Source organism: Pan paniscus, chromosome 4 (assembly GCF_029289425.2).
Source record: "Pan paniscus chromosome 4, NHGRI_mPanPan1-v2.0_pri, whole genome shotgun sequence".
In the NCBI taxonomy this organism is placed as follows: Eukaryota; Metazoa; Chordata; class Mammalia; order Primates; family Hominidae; genus Pan; species Pan paniscus.
In genome coordinates, this window is record NC_073253.2 from 174,751,551 (window position 1) to 174,773,966 (window position 22,416).

Below are 22,416 nucleotides of genomic sequence, written 5' to 3' on the forward strand. Positions count from 1 at the left end.
AATGTTAAAACTTAGTCACCCAGAGGCCGGGCGCGGTGGCTCATGCCTGTAATCCCAGCACTTTGGGAGGCCGAGGCAGGCGAATCACGAGGTCAGGAGATCGAGACCATCCTGGCTAACACGGTGAAACCCCGTCTCTCCTAAAAAATACAAAAAATTAGCCGGGTGTGGTGGCTCATGCCTGTAATCCCAGCACTCTGAGAGGCTAAGGCAGGAGGATCATTTGAGCTCATCAGTTCAAGACCAGCCTGGACAACATAGTGACACCTCATCTCATTAAAAATTTTAAAACAAATTTTTTTGGATTTTTTTGTAATTTTATTTATTTATTTATTTATTTTTAGTTTATCTTTTTTTTTTTTTTTGAGACGGAGTCTTGCTCTGTCGCCCAGGCTGGAGTGCAGTGGCACTATCTCGGCTCACTGCAAGCTCCGCCTCCCGCGTTCACCCCATTCTCCTGCCTCAGCCTCCCGAGTAGCTGGGACTACAGGCACCCCACCACGCTCGGCTGATTTTTTGTATTTTTATTAGAGATGGGGTTTCACCGTGTTAGCCAGGATGGTCTCGATCTCCTGACCTCGTGATCTACCTGCCTCGGCCTCCCAAAATCCTGGGATTACAGGCGTGAGTCACCACCCCGGCCTTTTTTTTTTTTTTTTTTTTTTTTTTTTTTAAGACGGAGTCTCGGTCTGTCGCCCAGGTTGGAGTGCAGTGGCACCATCTCGGCTCACTGCAACCTCAGCCTCCCAGGTTCAAGCGATTCTCCTGCCTCAGCCTCCCGAGTAGCTGGGATTATAGGCGCCCGCCACCACGCCTGGCTAATTTTTTTTTTTTTTTTTTTTTTTGAGACAGAGTCTCGCTATGTCACCCAGGCTAGAGTGCGATGGCACAATCTCGGCTTACTGCAACTTCCACCTCCCGGATACAAGCAATTCTGCTGCCTCATCCTCCTGAGTAGCTGGGATTACAGGTGCACGGCACCAAGCCCGGCTAATTTTTTTGTATTTTTAGTAGAGATAGGGTGTCACCATGTTGGTCAGGCTGGTCTCAAACTCCTGACCCCGTGATCCACCTGCTTCAGCCTCCCAAAGTGCTGGGATTACAGGCATGAGCCACTGCGCCTGGCCCTTTTTTTTTTTTTTTTTTTTTTTGAAACGGAGTCTTGCTCCCTGGCCCAGGCTGGAGTGCAGTTGAGTGATCTGGGCTCACTGCAACCTCCGCTTCCTGGGTTCAAGCGATTCTCCTGCCTCAGCCACCTGAGTAGCTGAGATTACAGGCGTGTGCTACCACACCCGGCTAATTTTTATATTTTTAGTAGAGATGGGGTTTCACCATGTTGGTCAGGCTGGTTTCGAACTCCTGACCTCAGGTGATCCACCTGCCTCAGCCTCCCAAAGTGCTGGGATTACAGGTGTGAGCCACCGGGGGCGCCCAGCCTAATTTTTGTATTTTTAGTAGAGATGGGGTTTCACCATGTTGGCCAGGCTGGTCTCCAACTCCTGACCTCAGGTGATCTGCTCACTTTGGCCCCTCAGAGTGCTGGGATTACAGGCGTGAGCCAACGCACCGGGCCAACAATTTTTTTTTTAATTTAAATTTAAATTTTTATTTTTTTATTTTTTATTTTACTTTAAGTTCTAGGGTACATGTGCACAATTTGCAGGTTTGTTACATATGTATACATGTGCCCGGTTGGTATGCTGCACCCATTAACTCATCATTTACATTAGATATATCTCCTAATGCTATCCCTCCCCTCTTCCCCCACCCCACGACAGGCCCCAGTGTGTGACGTTCCCCACCCTGTGTCCAAGTGTTCTCATTGTTCAATTCCCACCTATGAGTGAGAACATGCAGTGTTTGGTTTTCTGTCCTTGTGATAGTTTGCTCAGAATGGTTTCCAGCTTCATCCGTGTCCCTACAAAGGACATGAACTCATTCTTTTTTATGGCTGCATAGTATTCCATGGTGTATATGTGCCACATTTTCTTAATCCAGACTATCATTGATGGACATTTGGGTTGGTTCCAAGTCTTTGCTATTGGGTTGGTTCCAAGTCTTTGCTATTGTGAATAGTGCCGCAATAAACATACGTGTGCATATGTCTTTATAGCAGCATGATTTATAATCCTTTGGGTATATACCCAGTAATGGGATGGCTGGGTCAAATGGCATTTCTAGTTCTAGATCCCTGAGGAATCGCTACACTGACTTCCACAATGGTTGAACTAGTTTACAGTCCCACCAACAGTGTAAAAGCGTTCCTATTTCTCCACATCCTCTCCAGCACCTGTTGTTTCCTGGGTTTTTAATGATCGCCATTCTAACTGGTGTGAGATGCTATCTCAATGTGGTTTTGATTTGCATTTCTCTGATGGCCAGTGATGCTGAGCATTTTTTCATGTGTCTGCGGGCCAACAATTTTTTTAAGGAAAAAAAAAAAAAGTGACTCAGTTGGGCACTGTGGCCTACGCCTGTAATCCAAGTGAGACAGCCAAGTCTAAAGGGGTCCCGCTTTGGGAGGCCGAGACGGGCGGATCACGAGGTCAGGAGACTGAGACCATCTTAGCTAACACGGTGAAACCCCGTCTCGACTAAAAATACAAAAAAATTAGCCGGGAGTGGTGGCGGGCACCTGTAGTCCCAGCTACTCGGGAGGCTGAGGCAGGAGAATGGCGTGAACCCGGGAGGCGGAGCTTTCAGTGAGCCGAGATCGCACCACTGCACTCCAGCCTGGGCGACAGAGCGAGACTCCGTCTCAAAAAAAAAAAGAGGCCCAGGAGAAACTCCCACACCTGCCTAAGCACTGGAAGAACTGGGTAGAGCCACAGAAGCTCTGCAGGGGGGAGGAGCTTTGCAGGGGGAGGAGCATGCAGGGGGAGGAGCTCTGCAGGGGGGAGGAGCTTTGCAGGGGGAGGAGCTCTGCAGGGGGGAGGAGCTTTGCAGGGGGAGGAGCATGCAGGGGGAGGAGCTATGCAGGGGAGGAGCTTGGTCTCATGTTCGGGGTGGAACTTGGGATTCTATCTGGGAGGCGAGAAACCAGCTAGCGGGACTCTCTCTCGCTTTGCTGAGAGTCCCTGTTTCCCTTTTTTTCCTTCTTGCCCAATAAATTCCATTTTTCTCACTCTTCAAAGTGTCTGCGAGATTAATCTCTCATGGCCGCTGCACAAGAACCTGGCTTTTAGCTGAACTAAGGAGAAAGTCCTACAACAGTTTGGCGTGCAACATGGGGCTTGAGAAAGGGTGAGTGAGATGCAAACCAAGAAATTTTTTTCCTCTCTTTCTAAGCCTATTATTTATCTTCGGACTTCTGAGGGGGAGGGGAGGGGAAACCGTGACCCCACCCCCTTGGTCTCCATGGCCTTTTCCTTACTTCTGGACGGATGGGCGAACGGCGGTTCTCTGTCACCCAGGCTGGAGTGGGGTGGCTCCATCTCGGCTCACTGCAAGCTCTGCTTTGCGGGTTCACACCATTCTCCTGCCTCAGCCTCCCGAGTAGCTGGGACTACAGGCACCCACCACCTAGCTTGGCTGATTTTTTGTATTTTTAGTAGAGACGGGGTTTCACCGTGTTAGCCAGGATGGTCTCGATCTCCTGACCTCGTGATCCGCCCGCCTTGGCCTCCCAAAGTGCTGGGATGACAGGCGTGAGCCACCGCGCCCGCCCCTCCATGAAGAAAGTTTTTCTAAATGAAAAATGTTTAGGACGCTCAGGAGAGAAAGAACAGATTAAGGAATGATGTCCACCGCACAGACCTCAAGGCTGTTATGCATGCAGGGCACAGTTCCAGTGCAAATGTCCGCAGGGACGGCATGAGGGCCCCCACTGGGTGCCTCGGGCTCCTTCCAGGGCAGCAGTTGAAGCGGGTCGTACTGCAGGCCTGCAGAAAGGCTGGGGTTCCTCTCCTATTCGGGTTCCTTCCTGATGGAATCCTAGGTTTTCAGCGGTTCCTTCCTGATGGAATCCTAGGTTTTCAGCAGCTTCCGGAGGCCGCCTGGACTGCAGAAGGCGCCCTGGGCGTGTGTACTTCCACCTCCGCAGGCGCTGGCATCTCCAGGCTGCTTCAGGCCGCTTTGGACCTCACCATCGTAGCATCTGCGTCTTCTTGAGGTGACTGGAGCCCGTCTATGGTTTCAGCCATTGACTTCTGGACATGGAAGTGTCGAGGCCATTTTTGGCCCCTCTCATATCCGGGAAGGGCTCCGTGCCCACTAGAGGTGCAGTGCAGCAGCCAGCTCGCAGCAGCGCTCCCGCAGAGCTGATGGCATTGGCAGGAGTGGCGGCTCAGCACAGGGAAGTTTTCCAGTGCCCAGGCCCAGGCTTGCTGTCGGTTTAGGTCCCATGGCACGTGGGGCTCTGGACCTGCCTGCCTCCAAGACAGCTCTTCCAAGGTTGATGGTTGGAACTCCACAGCCTCAGCCTCCCAAAGCTTGACCAGGCCCAGCCATAGCTAGTCTAGGAAAAGAGCAAATGGCCGTGTTTTTATATTTTGACGTTTGCATTTCAATATTAATTTTTTTGGTAATGTAATGCATTCAAAACATGCCCCCCCCCCCAAAAAAAAAGAAAAAGAAAAAAGCATGTTTCTAACCAGGGGTCCTTCATCTGCTGCAGATGCCAAGGGTGTCCCTGGCACAGTAAAAGTTTGGAAGCCCTGCCCTAAAGCCTCACCTCACCTGGCAGCTGGGTGTTTCATTCATAGCAAATGTTCTGTATATTCACCATGTACCAAACACACATGTCACTAATGATACAGACACATGTGCACTGACATTGACCTCCTCACTGTCTTACTATAGTCCCATCCACAGCCACCTTATCAGAGTCCATGGGACTCTGACAACTTGTAATGGGAAAATTAACCGTGTCTGTAAGGGTGGACGGCTTGGGTAGCGGGAGGTGGTTGGTGAGTACCAGGAAAGCTGGCCCTGGGGCAGACCTGGGCAGGGCAGAGCACAGCTTGCAGGACCTAGTACACAGTGTTGGGAATTGAATTTGGGTTTTGACCTTTGAAGCTGTGCATAAAGTCTAAAACAAGAAGAGGAGTGGAGGCTGGGGTTGTATTTGTATTTTAAAATGAGCATTTGCCACACAAAGCCAGGAGCTTCAGACCAGCGTGGTTAACACAGCGAGACCCTCCTCTCTGTGAGAAATTTTAAAAAAACAATAATAAAAGCCAGGCATGTTGGCATGTACCTGTAGTCCTAGCTGCTCAGGGGGTGAGGCAGGAGGATCACTTGACTCCTGGGTTACAGTGAGCTCTGATTGCCACTGCACTTCAGCCTGGGCCACAGAGTGAGACCTTTTCTCAAAATAAAATAAAATAAAATATAACCTTTTGGGCAGGCATGGAAAGGGGCTGGAGAGAATAAGAGGAAACAGAGATAAGCCCCCTCCCTGGGAGCACAAGGGACTCATCCCCAGACATGGCACCACAGGCAAACAGACACTGTCACAAAACTAGCATATTATCTTTCCTAGAAGTCCTTTGTTTTCCCCAAGTGCCCTTTCCCCCAACCTTTTGTTGGTTTACGAGCTCTCAATTCTAACCTCCTAGTACACGAATAAAAATGTCTATCGGGGTGGTGGTGTGAGCCTGTAATCCCAGGTACTTGAGAGGCAGAGGTGGGAGGATCCTCTGACCATAAGAGTTCCTGACCAGCCTGGGCAATACTGACTCCATCTCAAACAAAAAACAGAAAGCTATACAACTCCGTTTCTCTTGCTAATTTGTCTTTTGTCAGTTTAATTTGCAGGCCCCAGATGCTGAATCTAAGAGGGCAGAGGAAAAGCTTTTCCTCCCTGACATAACCATCCAGGAGAAAGTCTGGAATGGAGGGTCAGAGGGGTAGGGAATGGAGTTAGGAGAAGTAGATAGATTCAGGACAGTCTTTGGAGAATGTACATCACTGAGGTCAAGATGTCCTAGGGAATGGCCCTTCTGGGTTCACAATTCTGCTTCCGTCCGTTAACAGCAACTTAGTCCCTTCTGTGCCTGTGGGGATAATCAGTCAGGATAGGCTGGATTATGCTGCTCTAACAACCCCAAATTTCTCTGATCTAATAAAAGTATACTCAAAGCTGTATACCCTTCAAGGGTCCCCTGGGGTCTCTGCTCATTGTAGTTCCTGCCCTGGCTACAGGCATAACCATGTGGAAATCAAAGGCTTTCTTGGCAAAGAGAATGAGAGCTCTAGAAGCTTTGGCACTGGCAAATAAATAAATGCTTGGCGTATAGGTGATATATGGCTCTTCTGGCTCAGGTCCTTGGCCAGAATTAATCACATGGTCTCACCTCAAGGGAACAGGTGAGTTAAATGCAGAAAAATATTCAAGCTGGGTGAGGTGGCTCACACCTGTAATCCCAGCACTTTAGGAGGCCGAGGTGGGAGGATTGCTTGAGCCTAAGAAGTTCATGGTTGCCGTGAACCATGATCATACCACGGCACTCCAGACTGGGGACCAAAGTGAGACCTTGTCTCTAAAAATTAAAATATTTAGAATGTTTCCTGGCATAAAAGATGTGCTACATGTGTATTATTACTGTTGCTATTGCCAGAAAGTACAATCAACAGGAACTGCTGGTGGCTTGAGGGGGAGCACATGGTCATAGCTGACTCCCAGGTTTCTGGCTTGTATTGTGACTTGTTTCTGGCCTGTATTGTGACCATCACTGCCATCAGGAACCCTAGAGCAGGTCGGGTGTGGTGGCTCACGCCTGTAATCCCAGTACTTTGGGAGGCTGAGGTGGGTGGATCCCTTGAGGCCAAGAGTTCAAGACCAGCCTGGCCAACATGGTGAAACCCCGTCTCTACTAAAAATACAAAAATTAGCCGGATATGGTGGTGGGCGCCTGTAATCCCAGCTACTTGGGAGGCTGAGGCACAAGAATTGCTTGAATCCGAGAGGTGGAGGTTGCAGTGAGCAGAGATCAAGCCACTGTACCTCAGCCTGGGCAACAGAGCAAGACTCTGTCTCGAAAAAAAAAAAGAAAAGATAACCTGGAGCAGGCATGGGGTATACGGCATGGGTCACTACTCTTGGATACAACTGACGAAAACCACAATCAACTGGCTTAAGCCGTTTTATAATCCAGCATTAGGGCAGCCTGGATCCAGGGGTCAGATACTGAGATCAAGCTTTGATCTGCTCAGGATTCCCCCCTCCCCAAGGCTCCTGCTTCCAGATGACCCCAGTGTGCATTTCGTCCGCCAGCGTGGGTCACATGTCCATCCCTGACCAGGGTGCTACAGTGCTCTGGTTGGCCAAGCTTTGGCCATGGGTTTACCTCACCCTACCTTTACGCAAGAGTATATGGTGGCCTAACACAGGTGGGGGACCCTGCTTCAATACCAGCCTTTATCCACAGATGACCCCATGCCTTCTGCTCCAGAGCATCAGGGTTATAACACATGGGACACATGGGGCACACATACACTCCCACGCAACATCCACACACCCCACAAAACTACCTGAGCCCACATAGTCAGGGCAGGGACAGGCACAGAACAAAGTGGGTGCACAGGGACTCGCAGGGAGGTCGAAGAGCTGAGTCTGGTGGGGAGGCTGAGGGGGAAGAGCGGGCACTGGGCTGCGAGTGTGCAGAGCTGGAGGTGGGCGACTGCGGTAAGTACCCGTCCTGGGGTGCGGGCCCTGCTGGGAAGCATTGGGAGCAAGAAGGGTTAGATCCTCAAAGGAGGATAATTCTTCCAGAAGGTTTTCTTTGTTTTGTTTTGTTGAGGCACCAAGATTGGAGTGCAGTGGCGCCATGTCAGCTCACTGCAACCTCCGCCTCCGAGGCTCAAGCAATTCTCTTGCCTCAGCCTCCCGACTAGCTGGGACTACAGGCACCTGCCGCCACGCCCAACTATTTTTTTTAATTTTTAGTACAGATGGGGTTTCACTCTGTTGGCCAGGCTGGTCTCGAACTCCTGACCTCGTGATCCGCCCACCTCGGCCTCCCAGTGCTGGGATTACAGGTGTGAGCCACCGCGCCTGGCCTCTTCCAGAAGGTTTTCGATGGCAGCAGGTGGAGGGGAGCGAGAGGGCCATCGCTCCTGCTGCAAGGGCAGCCCCCTCCACGGGATCCCACACTCCTGACCCGTTCAGTATAGACGGGGTACTCCCGGTGCGGCCTGTCTCCGCTCTGTCTGGCGCTGGCGCTCCTAGAGAAGGCCATGCCGACCTCTCCCCCACCTCGCTCCAGATTCCCCTTCTTGAGCTGCTTTTCCCACAGTCCCTCCAGGCGCCACTGAGAGCCTCCCGTCTTCGATGGGCTTGGGGCGCCTGGACCCTTCCGGGGTCACTTTGCCGTCTTCCTCCAGCCCCCCTCCCTACTCCTTGTCGCCGCCCCCCCGTCTTTTCAGGACCTTGCACACTCAGGCTGGCCCTATGCTTTGGGGTACCCCAGCAGTGCCCCCGGGTCTCCGGCCACCCGGTGACGGAGGAAGGGAGAGGCTGGCGAGGGGGCGGCGCCTTAGGTCCCAGCGCGACCCACCTCTCAGCCCCTCCCGCCGGCTACAGCTGCGCGGGACGGGGCAGGGACCTCGAGAACACCGGGGACTTGCGGGCCGGTGGCCCCGGGCAGGCCACTTCCGACGCGGGTGCGAGGCCTTCCGCGGGCGTGCACGGTTGGGCCGGAGCCGCGCCAGGGGCCGGGACACGCCTGGGGTCAGCGCTGGCGTCGCCGCTCGGGTGGGGTGGGCCGGGTTCGGGTCCAGTCTCCTCCCCCACGGGCGGCCCGCGCCCCGTCTTCCAGTGACCCCCACATCCCTTGCGCCCCGAGCTGGAACTTCGGCAGGTTCTGCCCCGGGCCGCGCGCGCTTTCTGGGGACCAGGGCTGTGGTTCCTGCTCCGCGTTGTGCCTTTAGACACCGCCGGGCGTTCGTCCTCCATCCCTCCCCCCTTTTCCCCACTCCGCGGTTGACGAGGGCCGCCCCCAGGTGGCCATGTCCCCCGGCATGGACGACCCCTCAGTGCCCCTGAGGGCCCAGGGTCTCGGCCCCGTCCCGAGGCAGGCCATGTTTGAATTTATTTGGAGAAATTCGCCCAGCCCAGGGGACCTCTTTCTGCAGCTCTGGCCTTCCAGTAGGAGAGGGTCCCTGGGGCTCTCAGGCCTGACAACTTGGCATCACTGAATTCTCTAACCATGTCTGTCCATGAGTTGAACTCCTTTTCTTTTAGAAAGATCTTTGCAAACCCCTTGTGGGCGTGCCCCTCCCATGGCCCCAGTGCCTCTTGCCTGGGCTTTGGGCTTGTCTGAAAGGGCTAAAAGGGGGTGATGTCTGGCCGGGCGGGTGGCTCACGCCTGCAGTCCCAGCACTTTGGGAGGCCAAGGTGGGCGGATCACCTGAAGTCAGGAGTTCAAGACCATCCTGGCCAACATAGTGAAACCCATCTCTACTAAAAATACAAAAATTAGCAAGGCTTGGTGGCAGGCACCTGTAGTCCCAGCTACTTGGGAGGCTGAGGCAGGAGCAGGAGAATTGCTTGAACCTGGGAGGCAGAGGTTGCAGTGAGCTGAGATCGTGCCACTGCACTTCAGCCTGGGTGACAGAGAGAGACTGTCTCAAAAAAAAAAAAAAAAAAAAAAGTGATGTCCAGTGCCTGGGGATTTTTCCTAGGGAGTGGTCAAGGAAGGCCCCACTGAGGAGGAGACATTTAGGGTGGGAAGTTGCCATGTAGGGCAGGAGTGGAAAGGGTTTTGGACCAGAGGGAGAGCCAGGGAAAAGTCACCAGGTAGAATGAGGTGGCATGATTAGGAAGACGGCAAGGGAGGGCTGTGGCCCTCCCATGTGAGTGGAAGGGAGTGGCTGCAGCGCAGAAGGCCTGGAGGCCCCCGCACAGACCAGGGCCTCTGTAGAGGAGGAACTCATCCCCCGTGTCCCTGTGATTGTCAGTCTCCCTAAAGATGGCCCAGAGCGGTGCGGCCTGAATCCCTCAGTGGCCTTGTCTCTGGCTGCCCCAGCACCCACGCGGACACTTGACTCCACGCCCCAAAGAAAAGAAGCGAACCTGGGAACACTACTGCCAAGGCATAGGATTATTTGGGAGGGGGAAGGGGGAACTGAGGAGGTGGTTACAACATGCTGGGCAGCAACAGACAGAACCAGACCACCCCTGTGGCTGCCCCGGCTGGTCTCCTGGGACCACTGGGCACTTGGCTCAGGCCTGTCCTGCCCTCCCCACTCTTCCACCTCAGCCCCCCTGCAGTCTCTGTCCTGCCCTGACCCCCCAGCTTACAGCCCCAAAAGCAGCTAAACAACTCGCACACCCACGGGGCATCGCCTGGGAGGGCAGCCCAAATCCTTCCACTTCAGCCCCATTTGAAAGATGAGGAAATGAGAGGCTGGTCCATAGTGGGTCTCGCGGCTCAGGTGCCGAGCCTTCCCTGGGCATGCACGCCGGGCCCTGGAGGGTGGGAAGGGGCCAGTGGACGCGGGGAGCCTGCGGGGTGGGACTGCATCGGGAAAGGGGAAGGAGTCAGAGGCGAGAAGGGGGAGAGTGTCTGTTTGGCTCCAGCCACTGCACGCTCTTCCTGCTCAGGGGACTCACGGTGACCCCGGAGCCACTCCCCAGCCCAGCCTCCAGGTAAGAGGTCACTGAGATGGGTGGCAGCAGGGGCCGGGGATCCCCCTATTACGACAGCGGTCATGGGACGCTGACTCACTGCCGGCCAGACCACCTGACCTCCGCGGCGGGAGGAGAGGGCCCTGCCAGGGGGTTCCCGCCGCGCCTTGTTTACCTCCGGGAGGCCTCGGCCTCGCGTGGGGGCAGGGCGGCCGCTGGGGCCGCAAGGCGTGCGGGGAAGGGCCAGAGCCGGGGTGTCCACCCCAGCTTCCCAAAGACCCCCTCTTCTGTGCTTCCTTCTCCCCTCCCCACCCCCCAGTCTCTTCACATGCCCCTAGCCCCCGCGGAAACTTCCCACGATCCCAAACGGGCCAAATGGCGAGAAGGCAAAGGAGCTCCTTCTTGGGGGTGAGTGGGGCGCCTTGAGCGCTTCCTCAAAGCTATGTTCCCAGAGCCACAGGCCTTCCTTGTGTCCCTCACCCTGCTCAGACCGGGCCATAGCCGGGGGCTGGGGCAGGAAAGCCGGCCCTCGGCGGGGGGCCACGTGGCTCTCAGGCGCCTGGGCTGCTGAGTCACGCTTGGCCAGCACCTGTCTGTAGGCCACAGCCTCTGCCAGCATGCCCCTCTGTGTCCCCTGCCCCTGTCTGCAAGGCAGTGGCTCCAGCAGGCCCTGGGGCATTTTCCACTCTCCACCGCCAGATGCAGGGAGAGGCCTGAACCCTCTCCACAGGGCTGCTCTGGGCAGGGTGGAAGACTTGCCCACTTCGGAGCCCTCCGGGAAGGATCATTCACACCTGTGGACCAGCCCCTGCTGTGCGCACACCCACACATCACCTTCGCACCTGACTGGCCCCATCCAGCCACTCATCCCTCCCTCTGGGTTTCCTCCCCTGGGAGGTTTCTCCAGCTCCTGCAAGCCCTGGGCTGAAATGGCATGAGTTGGACCCAGCAGGTTCTGACCTACTCACAGGACCTTGCCTGGGAGGCTCCAGAGGGTGACCACTCGTCCTGCCCCTCTCCTTGCCCCAGTTCTGGCGGACAGGTTACTCTGGTGGCATAAAGCAGTGTTTCTTCCTTCCTAGCTGAGGAGGCTGTTGGCTGACCCCCTTGGCTGCCCACAAGGCCAACGGGCCTGAGCCCCCACAGGGCCATGGGCATTACCTGCTGAATTGAGGAGCCCATAAGGAGTCACTTGGACCACAGTGAACACTTGGCGACCACTGACACTCAGGAGACCTTAGCTGGTCCTCCAGCACCTCTCAACTCCACTCCTACTAAACTGGGAACTTCTCTGGTGCTCAGGCCAGAGTCGGGGTCCGTCACCGAGGATGCTATGCGCTGTAAGAGGGCTGCCACCGCGGCAGGCTGACCATGGCAGGGTCGGAACAGCAACCTGAGAGCCAGCTTGTTCTGGCCAGCAGTGCCCACTGGGCGGCCTAGCAGCCTCCTGATATGGGGGCTGTGTCCCCCTCTCCCTGCACTGGGTACCCCCAACTGAGGATATTGCTGAGTCATGGCCAGGCCCAAGCCTGGGAGGGGCGAGGGGCTGGACCCCCGCCAGTACCCTGATCCCAGGTGCAGAGGCTGGAGCCCAGGCCTGTATGAGTGCCAGGGCCGGTTTCTTGGGGTCCTCGGTGCACCGGGGCAATGAAGAGAGGGGTCAGCAATGAGGGGGCCGGGAGACCTGGAGCGAGGGGTAGCGGGGAAGGGGAGAGTAGTGAAGGGGCCTCCGCAGGGCGGCTCTCGCGCCGCGACGACGCTGGCGGGGGCGGGGAGGGCGCGAGAGACTCCGCCCCTCTCGAGGCGGGGCGGGGCCTCCGCGTTCGCTACAAAAGCCGCGCGTCGGCTGCGACCGGGACGGCCCGTTTTCCGCCAGCTCGCCGCTCGCTATGGCGTCGCTCACCGTGAAGGCCTACCTTCTGGGCAAGGAGGACGCGGCGCGCGAGATTCGCCGCTTCAGCTTCTGCTTCAGCCCCGAGCCTGAGGCGGAAGCCGAGGCTGCGGCAGGTCCGGGACCCTGCGAGCGGCTGCTGAGCCGGGTGGCCGCCCTGTTCCCCGCGCTGCGGCCTGGCGGCTTCCAGGCGCACTACCGCGGTGAGCGGGCCGGGGAGCGGCGGGGGCGGTGACGCAGGCCGGACACGGCCTCCTGCCGCGGGGTGGCTGCCCCCTCCCTTCTCGGCGACGCCTGGCGGGCCGTGAGGGGGTCTGCGCTGGCTGCTCCCTGGATGGCGGTGGCCTGCATGGCTCCCCAGTTCGGCCATGGGAGCCGGCCTGGTGACTGGAGTGGTGACCCAGGCCGGGACCCGCTGCTCAGCGTTGGCCCCCTGGGGCGGTGGAGCCCTGCCGGCCGGGGGCTCGAGCCTGGGGGCGTCAGACGCCCCCTCCACCCCCCGCGCCGTTGGGGATTTTGGCAAGGACGCGCCGGGGCGAACGCTCTGGCTCTCCGCGGGAACTGGGTGGTCAGGCGGGCACTCGGGTTACACTGACACCTTGCTGCGCCAGGTGGTGGGTTCAGATAATGCCCTGGAGGAGCCGGGCGAGCGCCGGCGGAGGGGAGGGAGTGACGCGGGTAAACAAGCGCGGGGGTGCGGGGGACTCGCGAGCGCCGCGACAGCGCCTGGGAGAAGGGCACTGATTGCCGGCGGAACGCTCCAAGCCAGGTCGAGTACAGATGTTTTCCCATTGGCAAGTGGACGAGAACGTTCTTCAGAAGTGTTGATGTGGGCACAGAAGCCCAGGAACTGTTTCCTGCTGCGCTGGTGTGACCAGTGGCTGCTGGGGGTGGGGTTAGGGAGGTGGTTGTGGCCAGGAGGGCGGGAGGTGGCCAATGCCGGCCCCTGGGAGGGTGCAGTGCTAGGACCTCCCTCTGGAGTGCTGCCAGCCTGCCAGGCCCTCTCCTATTCTTAAAAAAAACATGTGATGTTATTGAGCTGTAACTGAAATAAGGGTTCACCCATTTAGTGTACAAGTCAGTGGTTTTCACTATTTTGATAGGTTTGTGGACCATATTCAATGTGAGAGCTTTTCATCACCTTATAAAGGCCATACATACCTTTTATCACCCCCTTATCCACATGCCCCCAGCAACCTCCTTTCTGTATCTATTCATCTTGCAATCCTGGACATTTCATGTAAATAGAATCAGACAATGTAGTCTTGCAAGTGGTTTCTTTCACTTAGTGTAATGTGTTCAGTGTTGTGGCACATATCAGAACTAGTTTTTTTTGGAGGAATAATATTCTGTTGTGTGGACAGGCCATGTTTTGTTTACCTATTCATTAGTTGACAGACATTTGGGTTGTTTGCATCTTTGGGTGCCTCACCTGTGCCCTCGGTGGATGGCGTGGTTTGGTCTGCACAGCTGTGCTTTAAAGCCATTTCAGCTCACATGTATCTGTCACAAATGGAGACTACATACAAATACGTGTCTTTCAGCTTTGTTAGGGAAGGAAACAGGCAGATGCCCTTGTCTTCTCCTCTCCTCCCAAGCCACTAGAAGTCTAAGGCCTTTGTGGGGCTCGGCCCCTCAGGAGCAGGTCACAGGCAGGGATCTCCACAGTTGAAGACGGACATGGGCCTGGTCGGATGGGGAATGAGGTGGCACGTTTCTGAAGAGGCAGCTGGCCCAAGGCTAAATAAGTGCAGCAGCCAAAGCTGCTGCCCCTGTGCACGGGCCCTCCGCCCCCTGCATGTGGCTGTGGTCCAGGGCCCAGGTCGGAGCACTCACCTTCCAGGAGGTGCCAGAGCGAGGGGGCAGTCTTGCCTCTCACTCCTGCCCTCCGTGGCTCAAGTAGGTGTGTTTGTTTATAGCCCTGTGAGTGTCCCTTTCATACTGGCCTCAGCCCATTCCAGCAGCTTATGTCCAGCTGAGAACCCCTGGGTGCTCACGTGCTGTCTTTTAAACAATCTAGATGAGGACGGGGACTTGGTTGCCTTTTCCAGTGACGAGGAATTGACAATGGCCATGTCCTACGTGAAGGATGACATCTTCCGAATCTACATTAAAGGTAAGGGGCTGCTCTGGGGGCTGCCTGAAGCCAGCTCAGCTTGTACTCAGTTCCCTGCTGAGTAAAAAACAGGGCTCGATGTTCCACCAATGAAGGGGTCAGCAATTTGAGGGCTGTTTAAGACAGAGACATAGGCCAGGTGTGGTGGCTCACGCCTGTAATTCCAGCACTTTGGGAGGCCGAGGCGGGCAGGTCACCTGAGGTCAGGAGTTTAAGACCAGCCTGGCCAACATGGTGAAACCTTGTCGCTACTAAAAATACAAAAATTAGCCGGGTGTGGTGGTACATGCTTCTAGTCCCAGCTACTCAGGAGGCTGAGACGAGAATCACTTAAACCTGGAAAGTGGAGGTTGCCATGAGCCGAAATCACATGACTGTACTCCAGCCTAGGCGACAAAAAAAAAAAAAAAAAAAAAAGACATTTTAAGTGCTGTGCCTGACCTGAGAAAGAGGAGTCCATGTTCACTCTAGGGATGGGGTCTGGTGCCGTGGTGCTTGGGTGAAGGGCAAGGCCAAAGCTGTGCAGACAGGGCTCCTTGCTGCTGCTCTGCTGCCTGGGCCACAGTTCCTGGGTAACAGACACAGGGACTGGGAACCTCCTAGCAGGTTCTTGGTGGCTCTGCTGCCCTCACCTAAGTGGCTGAATTTTGTGTGGATTCCATGCTGGAGAGCAGGGCCAGGGGCCTTGCTGGCAGTGACAGCCCCACAGTGACGATAGACGGGGAGGACTTTAGGGGGCCCCACCTTAGCGGCTCTCTTTACCCTTCATGTAGAGAAAAAAGAGTGCCGGCGGGACCACCGCCCACCGTGTGCTCAGGAGGCGCCCCGCAACATGGTGCACCCCAATGTGATCTGTGATGGCTGCAATGGGCCTGTGGTGGGAACCCGCTACAAGTGCAGCGTCTGCCCAGACTACGACTTGTGTAGCGTCTGCGAGGGAAAGGGCTTGCACCGGGGGCACACCAAGCTCGCGTTCCCCAGCCCCTTCGGGCACCTGTCTGAGGTGAGCAGGCCCTCTGTGCAGGCCTGGGGTGGGCTCAGGGTGGCAGGAACCTTGACCCGCTCACTGCCTGCCGCTCTGCTAATTCCTCCCCCAGGGCTTCTCGCACAGCCGCTGGCTCCGGAAGGTGAAACACGGACACTTCGGGTGGCCAGGATGGGAAATGGGTCCACCAGGAAACTGGAGCCCACGTCCTCCTCGTGCAGGGGAGGCCCGCCCTGGCCCCACGGCGGAATCAGGTGAGGCTTGTGTTGGAACCAGCTTCTGATTGGTGACAGTAGTCAGGCAGCCTGTGTGCAGGGCCCTTGTGCAAAGCGTGTGTGCAAGGCAAGAATTCAGGATACCCCCCACCTTCCTGGTGCCCTACAATCACACAAGAACCCTGCAAAGTGGGGAGTATTCTCTGCATTTCCCAAATGAGGAAACTGAGGTGCCTAAGTGCCTGAGGCCACAGATTTACCTGCACAGCCCTTCCTACCTCAGGAGGCTGCCCTCTCAAGGTACCCTGAGGTGCAGGCAGGGAGGCCCTTCCAGCCCAGGGGTCTTTGGTGCACTTTGTTCTCTTCTGTGATGGTTGTCAGGAAGATCAGAGCCAAAGTTGCTGAAGTCCTTTTAAGCACAGTTATAAGTGAAAGACTTAACCGTTAGCTTTGTAGTCTAGATTTTTGGATTCTGATTTTATTAATGTTACTGTGTCCTGTGAATCACCTCACCCTTTGGGACAAAGGTGGGGATGTTTGCTTGACTTTGAGTAAATAACATATTTACTCAAGGAGGTGATCAATATTCACAGTGTACTGAGCCTGAGCCTCTGTGGGGTTGCTGAGCACCAAGGTCACAGATGAGGGGGAGATGGCACGGGAGAGTGGAGATGCTCTCTGTGCAGGGCCAGGGGGTGCAGAGTGGGAGGAAGGAGAGGGGGATGCTGAGTGGGCCACTGGACAAGATGTCCGGGTTAAAGATCACCCGGGAACACAGGGACCTTGGCAAGAAGGTGACAGGACTGTGACAGGTATCCAAGGCATTAAAGATATCTTTATCTTATCTTTGTAAAAATCAAAGCTTCTGGTCCATCGGAGGATCCCAGTGTGAATTTCCTGAAGAACGTTGGGGAGAGTGTGGCAGCTGCCCTTAGCCCTCTGGGTGAGTGCACCTCCTTGCCCAGTGCTTCCCTAACTCAGCCTGCACTTTATATAACTTTCACCTGGAATACTGCAAAGGAATGGGTAATTGACATGCCTTTGACGCTGGTGAGGATTTGTTGCCTCAAATCAACCTTTAGTAGTGCTGGACCACAGGCAACTCAAGGTTGAATTCCCTGACAAAATTCTCGAGCTTTCTACATGGAGTGAAGTAGAATCAGCTGGCATTTGGTTGGGATAATCCCAGTGAGGGAGGGTGACCAGACTGTGGTTGCAGGTCTTGCCTGTCACCTCTGACTGCCCTCCTTTGGGTGAACAATAGTCTGCAATTTCCCCTAAGCTAGGCCTTGGGATTTGGACTTTTGAGGACCTGGGTAGTAGTTAGTTGACATGCTATTTATCTTTTCCTTCTTTTAGTTTACAACCCCCAAACCTTTCTGGTACTTCTGAGTGCTGGGCCTGCCTCAGAGCGGGGAGAAGGTGGAGGCAGGTGCTCTGGGTGACACCCAGTTCTGGTGCCTCAGGTTGCACAGTGGGTCTGTGGGGTGGGTGAAGGTGCCACCTGACCCCAGGCATGAGCTCAGGCTCTGAGACCCCTCCCCGCTGGGCTTTAGAAAGTGCCTGTTGCGTCTGGCTAAGGGTCTCGGGCGGGTGCTGCAGGGTTAGGCATGCGGCAGTGAGAATCAGTGAATGAAGCCAACTTCTAGTTCAAGATGACGGTGGATCTGTGATGGCAGATGGATCGCTGGGACACTTGCATCTCTCGCTAGACGAGTGAGCTTGTTTTTGTGACTGCAGTGGCAGGCTGTGTCCACCCAGCCTGTCCAAAGGTTGTGTTCAGTGTCTGAAAGAATGCTGCTAGGAGGGGCGTCCGAACCCTGCCTGCTGCCTCCTGTGGCTACAGGGCGTGACTGCCATCTGCTCCAACTCTGCTCATTCCGATTGTTTTTTTTTTTTTTGAGATGGAGTCTTGCTCTGTCACAGAGGCTGGAGTGCAGTGGTGCCATCTCTGCTCACTGCAACCTCCCCCTCCTGGGTTCAAGTGATTCTCCTGCTTCAGCCTCCTGGGTAAGTGGGATTACAGGTACCTGCCACCACGCCCAGCTAATTTTTGTATTTTTTTAGTAGAGACGGGGTTTCGCCACGTTGGCCAGGCTGGTCTTGAACTCCTGACCTCAGGTGATCCACCCGTCTTGGGCTCCCAAATTACAGGTGTGAACCACTGCGCCCGGCCTTGCTCATTCCACTTTGAGGCAGCAGTGACATCTTGGCATTGCTTCTGAACTAAACAGCCCAAACACACATGGCTTCTGTACTAGAGTTTAGAGGCGAAGTCAGAATAGGAAAGAAGAATCGCTAGTCTGGTTTTTTTTGTTTTTTCTTTTTCTTTGAGACAGACTTTCACCCTTGTCACCTAGGCTGGAGTGCAGTGGTGTGATCTCGGCTCACTGCAACCTCTGCCTTCCAGGTTCAAGCGATTCTCCTGCCTCAGCCTCCCAAGTAGCTGGGATTATAGGTGCCCACCACAACGCCTAGCTATTTTTTGTATTTTTAGTAGAGACGGGGTTTCACTGTGTTGGCCAGGCTGATTTCGACACCTGCCTCGGCCTCCCAAAGTGCTGGGATTACAGGTGTGAGCCACCGAGCCCGGCCAAGAATCAGTATTCTTAATGCTTTCCAAGGAGGGTAAACAGTGGAGCACCGAGGTCATGATTGAGAGATCGGCTGTGCCTAAATCCTGCCACTCACTCTGGACGTAGTAAAGGTCTGAGAGATTGCCGGTGAATTTGGAGGTATGAACAAGAGTCCTTCACTCAAAGAACAAAGGAGACATCCCGGGACGTCACAAAACCAAGTCTAGGTTCAGGTAGAGACTTTTAAAACAGTGCAGATCCCCAGACCTTACCTTTTTTGATCCTGGTGAGTGTTGGTGGGGCCTGGGATTTGTCTGGGAGGCTGCCCAGGTGCTTGGGGTCACACTGTCTCAAGACCCACCTGTGCTGGTGCAGCATCTCAGAACTGAACTGGACACCCCACTTGGCACAGACAGGAATAATCTTGCAAATGCTCAGATGTCTTTTTTTTTCTGAGACGGAGTCTCGCTCTGTCGCCCAGGCTGGAGTGCAGTGGCACGATCTTGGCTCACTGCAAGCTCCGCCTCCCGGGTTCACGCCATTCTCCTGTCTCAGCCTCCCGAGTAGCTGGGACCACAGGCGCCCGCCACCACGCCCGGCTAATTTTTTGTATTTTTAGTAGAGACGGGGTTTCACCTTGTTGGTCAGGATGGTCTCGATATCCTGACCTCGTGATCCACCCGCCTCAGCCTCCCCAAGTGCTGGGATTACAGGCGTGAGCCACCGCGCCCGGCCCTCAGATGTCTTTGAGCACTAAAAGCTAAAAGCTTAAAGTGGATAGAATTGCTTTCTCCTAACTAGGGAGGAGCCTGGAGCTCTACAAACAAGGAATATTTCAGTAAAATAGACTGAGTGGTTTCAGCTGAGGAGAGCCAGTGGAGGAGCGGCTTAAAGACTGTTGTGGAAGTTAGGGCTAGTTTCTTTCTTTATGAGGAACTATAAGCCGGATGACTCACAGGTTAACTGCCTAGAAGGGACTGTTCCCAGAGCAGGGCCCAAAGGGGAACGAACGAGTCAACAGCTGCCTCCCGGTGGCAGTGTGTGTAGGGTAAGCGGCGGCTTTCATGTGAAGTGCCAAGGCCTTTTGGTTGTGGGGGTGAGAACCTGCTGAGGGAGCGAGCCACCACTGAGACCCAGGCTGCTCCTGGCTGGGAGGCTGCAGGCCCCGAAGCCACAGGGCCCCTCCTGGTCGTGAATTTGATAAACCGACACGCAGAGGCTTTGTGAGGCAGCAGGGCACGGAGCATTGTCTAGTCTTTTTTTTTTTTTTTAAGTGAAAGCACATTTCTTAAGAAAGTAAAGGAATACAAGAATGGCTACTCCATAGACAAAGTAGCCTGTCCAGTCTTACGGTAAGGCCTGAAAATCTCACGCTTTCATCACCAAGTTGGAGAGATCCTAATTCTATAACTGATCTGTTTACAGGCGAGTCTCATTACCCATTTAAAAAGCATATGGGTATTGATTGTACTATTCTTTCGACTTTTCTGTTTGTTTCAACCTTTTTTTCTTATCCTCTTTTTTTTTCTTTTTTTTTGAGACAGACTTTTGCTCTTGTTGTCCAGGCTGGAGTGCAATGGTGTGATCTTGGCTCACTACAACCTCTGCCTCCCGGGTTCAAGCGATTCTCCTGCCTCAGCCTTTCCGAGTAGCTGGGATTACAGGCATGCACCATCACGCCTGGCTAATTTTGTATTTTTAGTAGAGACGAGGTTTCTCCGTGTTGGTCAGGCTGGTCTCGAACTCCCGACCTCAGGTGATCCGCCCGCCTTGGCCTCCCAAAATGCTGGGATTACAGGCGTGAGCCACTGTACCCGGCAGCTTCAACCTTTTCATAATCACAAGTTGGGAAGAATAAAGGAGAAAAATAATTTAAATATTACAGATGGAGGTACTTGTAGTTAAGCCTGCTTTTACCTCTGCTCCCCCCTTAAACTCTATTGAAATAACAGGAAAGGGCTTACACAAAAAAGAAAACACCACAGACAAAGAAAGTAATAGAGGAAAAGACAAAGATGTGATCAGATTTTGGAAGATGGACATGGAGGGAGGGTGGCAACCTGCTGAGGGAAGCTTCAGAAATCTCTGTGCCAGAACAGGGCATCCTGGTGAGAAGCAAGACCATCTGTTCAGGTACCAGGAAAGGCAAGAGGTGGGAGTGATCGGGGGACAGGAACAAGGGGGGAGGTTCTAGTGAGTGTCAGCTAGAGACTTCAGGGCCCACTTGGCCAGATGATGGCTCTTGCCAACAATTGAAGGAGACCTCATGTTTAATTCCAGGAGCACCTGACCCAGGGAAGCTTCAGCATGGGATACCAGAGACAGGCCAGGGTGAGGCACCAGCCTGAAACTGGGCATCCTGAATGAGCAATGGGCCCAGCAGTCAGTTCCCTGGCCAGGCAGGAGGTGGGGAGTCCCTGCTGAGGGAGGTTGAATGCCCCCAGAGAAGTGTCCTACAGCTCCTGCCTGCCAGATCCCCAGGCACCCTGCAGAGGGGAAGTTAGTGATGGCGCTGGCCCCACAGAAGGCTTCCTGTCAACCTTAGTGCTTCAGTGGGATCAGACAGCCTTGGGTCACCAGCCATCTGAGGAAAGCCCCCACACATGGGAGAAAAGGTCTTAAAGGGAAGAGAATGTTAATGCCCTCAGTGAGATGCAAAAGAGTATTGTCTGCATGAAAAAGGAACAGGATACTAGAAAAAGGATAACAAAGGGAACAGAATAAGAAAGTTCTTGAAATTAAAAAATAGAAAAAAAACCTCAAAAGAAGGCTTAGATTCTACTATTGTCTCAAGGAGATATTCCAAAAGCAAAATAGAGATAGAAGGAGAGGAAAGATAAAAAAAACTAATGTAGGAACAAGTCTAGAAGCCCAATATAGGATGAGTAGGAATTCCAGAAAGAATAGAAAACTGAAAGGAGGAAATGAACATGGGACCAAGTCTAGAAGCCCAATATAGGATGAGTAGGAATTCCAGAAAGAATAGAAAACTGAAAGGAGGAAATGAACATAGAATGCAAGATAGTTTCTTGGCACCAGGCATGGTGGCTCATGCCTGTAATCCCAACACTTTGGGAGACCAAGGCAGGCAGATGACTTGAGCTCACGAGTTTGAGACCAGCCTTGGCAACATAGGGAGACACCATCCCCCACTTCCCATGTCTACAAACACTACGAAAATTAGCCAGGCATGGAGTTGTGTACTTATGGCCCCAGCTACGTGGGACGCTGAGGTTGGGGATGGCTTGAGCCTGGAAGGCAGAGGGTGCAACGAGCCTGGATTGTACCACTGCACTCCATCCTGGGAGACAGAACCAGACCTTGTCTCAAAAAAACAAAACAAAAAACAAACAAAAATGCAAGATAGTTTCTTGGCAATGAGGACGTTATCTTCTAGATTGAAAGCGGCCCTGACAATGACTGAGAAAGACCCCACAGCAAAGCTTATCATTGTCAAGTGTCAGAACCCTGAGGATAAAGAAAGAGGGGCTTCTAAAACTCTAGGTTATTGTAAATACTTGGGAATACAAAGAGCAAACCAACATGAACAGCTAGGAGACAATGGAACAACTGATGACTCCAGAAATCAGTTAAAAAGGCTTTTCGGCCTAGAATTCTTTTGTTTTTGAAACAGGGTCTCACTGTCATCTGGGCTGGAGAGCAGTGGTACAGTTGTCTTCATCTCGTGGGCTCAAGTGATCCTTCTGCTTCAGCCTCCCAAGTAGCTGGGACTACAGGCATGTGCCACTGTGCCTAGATATATTTTTTTTCTTTTTCTTTCCCCACCCCCGAGTCAGAGTCTCGCTGTCGCCCAGGCTGGAGTGCAGCGGCGTGATCTCAGCTCACTGCAGTTTCCACCTCCTGGGTTCAAGCAATTTTCTGCCTCAGCCTCCCGAGTAGCTGGGATTACAGGCACCCGCCACCATGCCTGGCTAATTTTTATATTTTTAGTAGAGACGGGGTTTCACCATCTTGGTCAGGCTGGTCTTGAACTCCTGACCTCATGATCTACCTGCCTTCGCCTCCCAAAGTGCTGGGATTACAGGCATGAGCCACTGTGCCC

General features: G+C 54.2%; 1 protein-coding gene and 1 long non-coding RNA gene across 7 annotated transcripts in view; both read left to right on the forward strand.

Annotated features, from left to right (window-relative positions):
- The window catches only part of SQSTM1 (sequestosome 1), a 29,208-nt gene that overhangs the window by 2,112 nt on the left and 4,680 nt on the right, over positions 1-22,416 (forward strand). For 4 of the 6 annotated variants that reach the window (XM_063604348.1, XM_063604345.1, XM_063604346.1 and 1 more), the window contains exons 2-6: positions 3,135-3,243; positions 14,482-14,577; positions 15,351-15,580; positions 15,675-15,816; positions 16,634-16,720. In XM_063604348.1, the coding sequence (XP_063460418.1) occupies positions 14,529-14,577; positions 15,351-15,580; positions 15,675-15,816; positions 16,634-16,720 (508 nt within the window). In that variant the 5' untranslated portion in view covers positions 3,135-3,243; positions 14,482-14,528. Of the gene's footprint in view, positions 1-3,134; positions 3,244-12,348; positions 12,665-14,481; positions 14,578-15,350; positions 15,581-15,674; positions 15,817-16,633; positions 16,721-22,416 lie in introns of those variants that run through there. The other 2 variants (XM_003809207.5, XM_063604344.1) reach the window with 2 other exon arrangements.
- Positions 16,891-21,710, forward strand: LOC134730386 (uncharacterized). The gene is made up of 2 exons (XR_010112158.1): positions 16,891-17,787; positions 19,898-21,710. It is a non-coding gene; the product is annotated as an uncharacterized LOC134730386 (long non-coding RNA).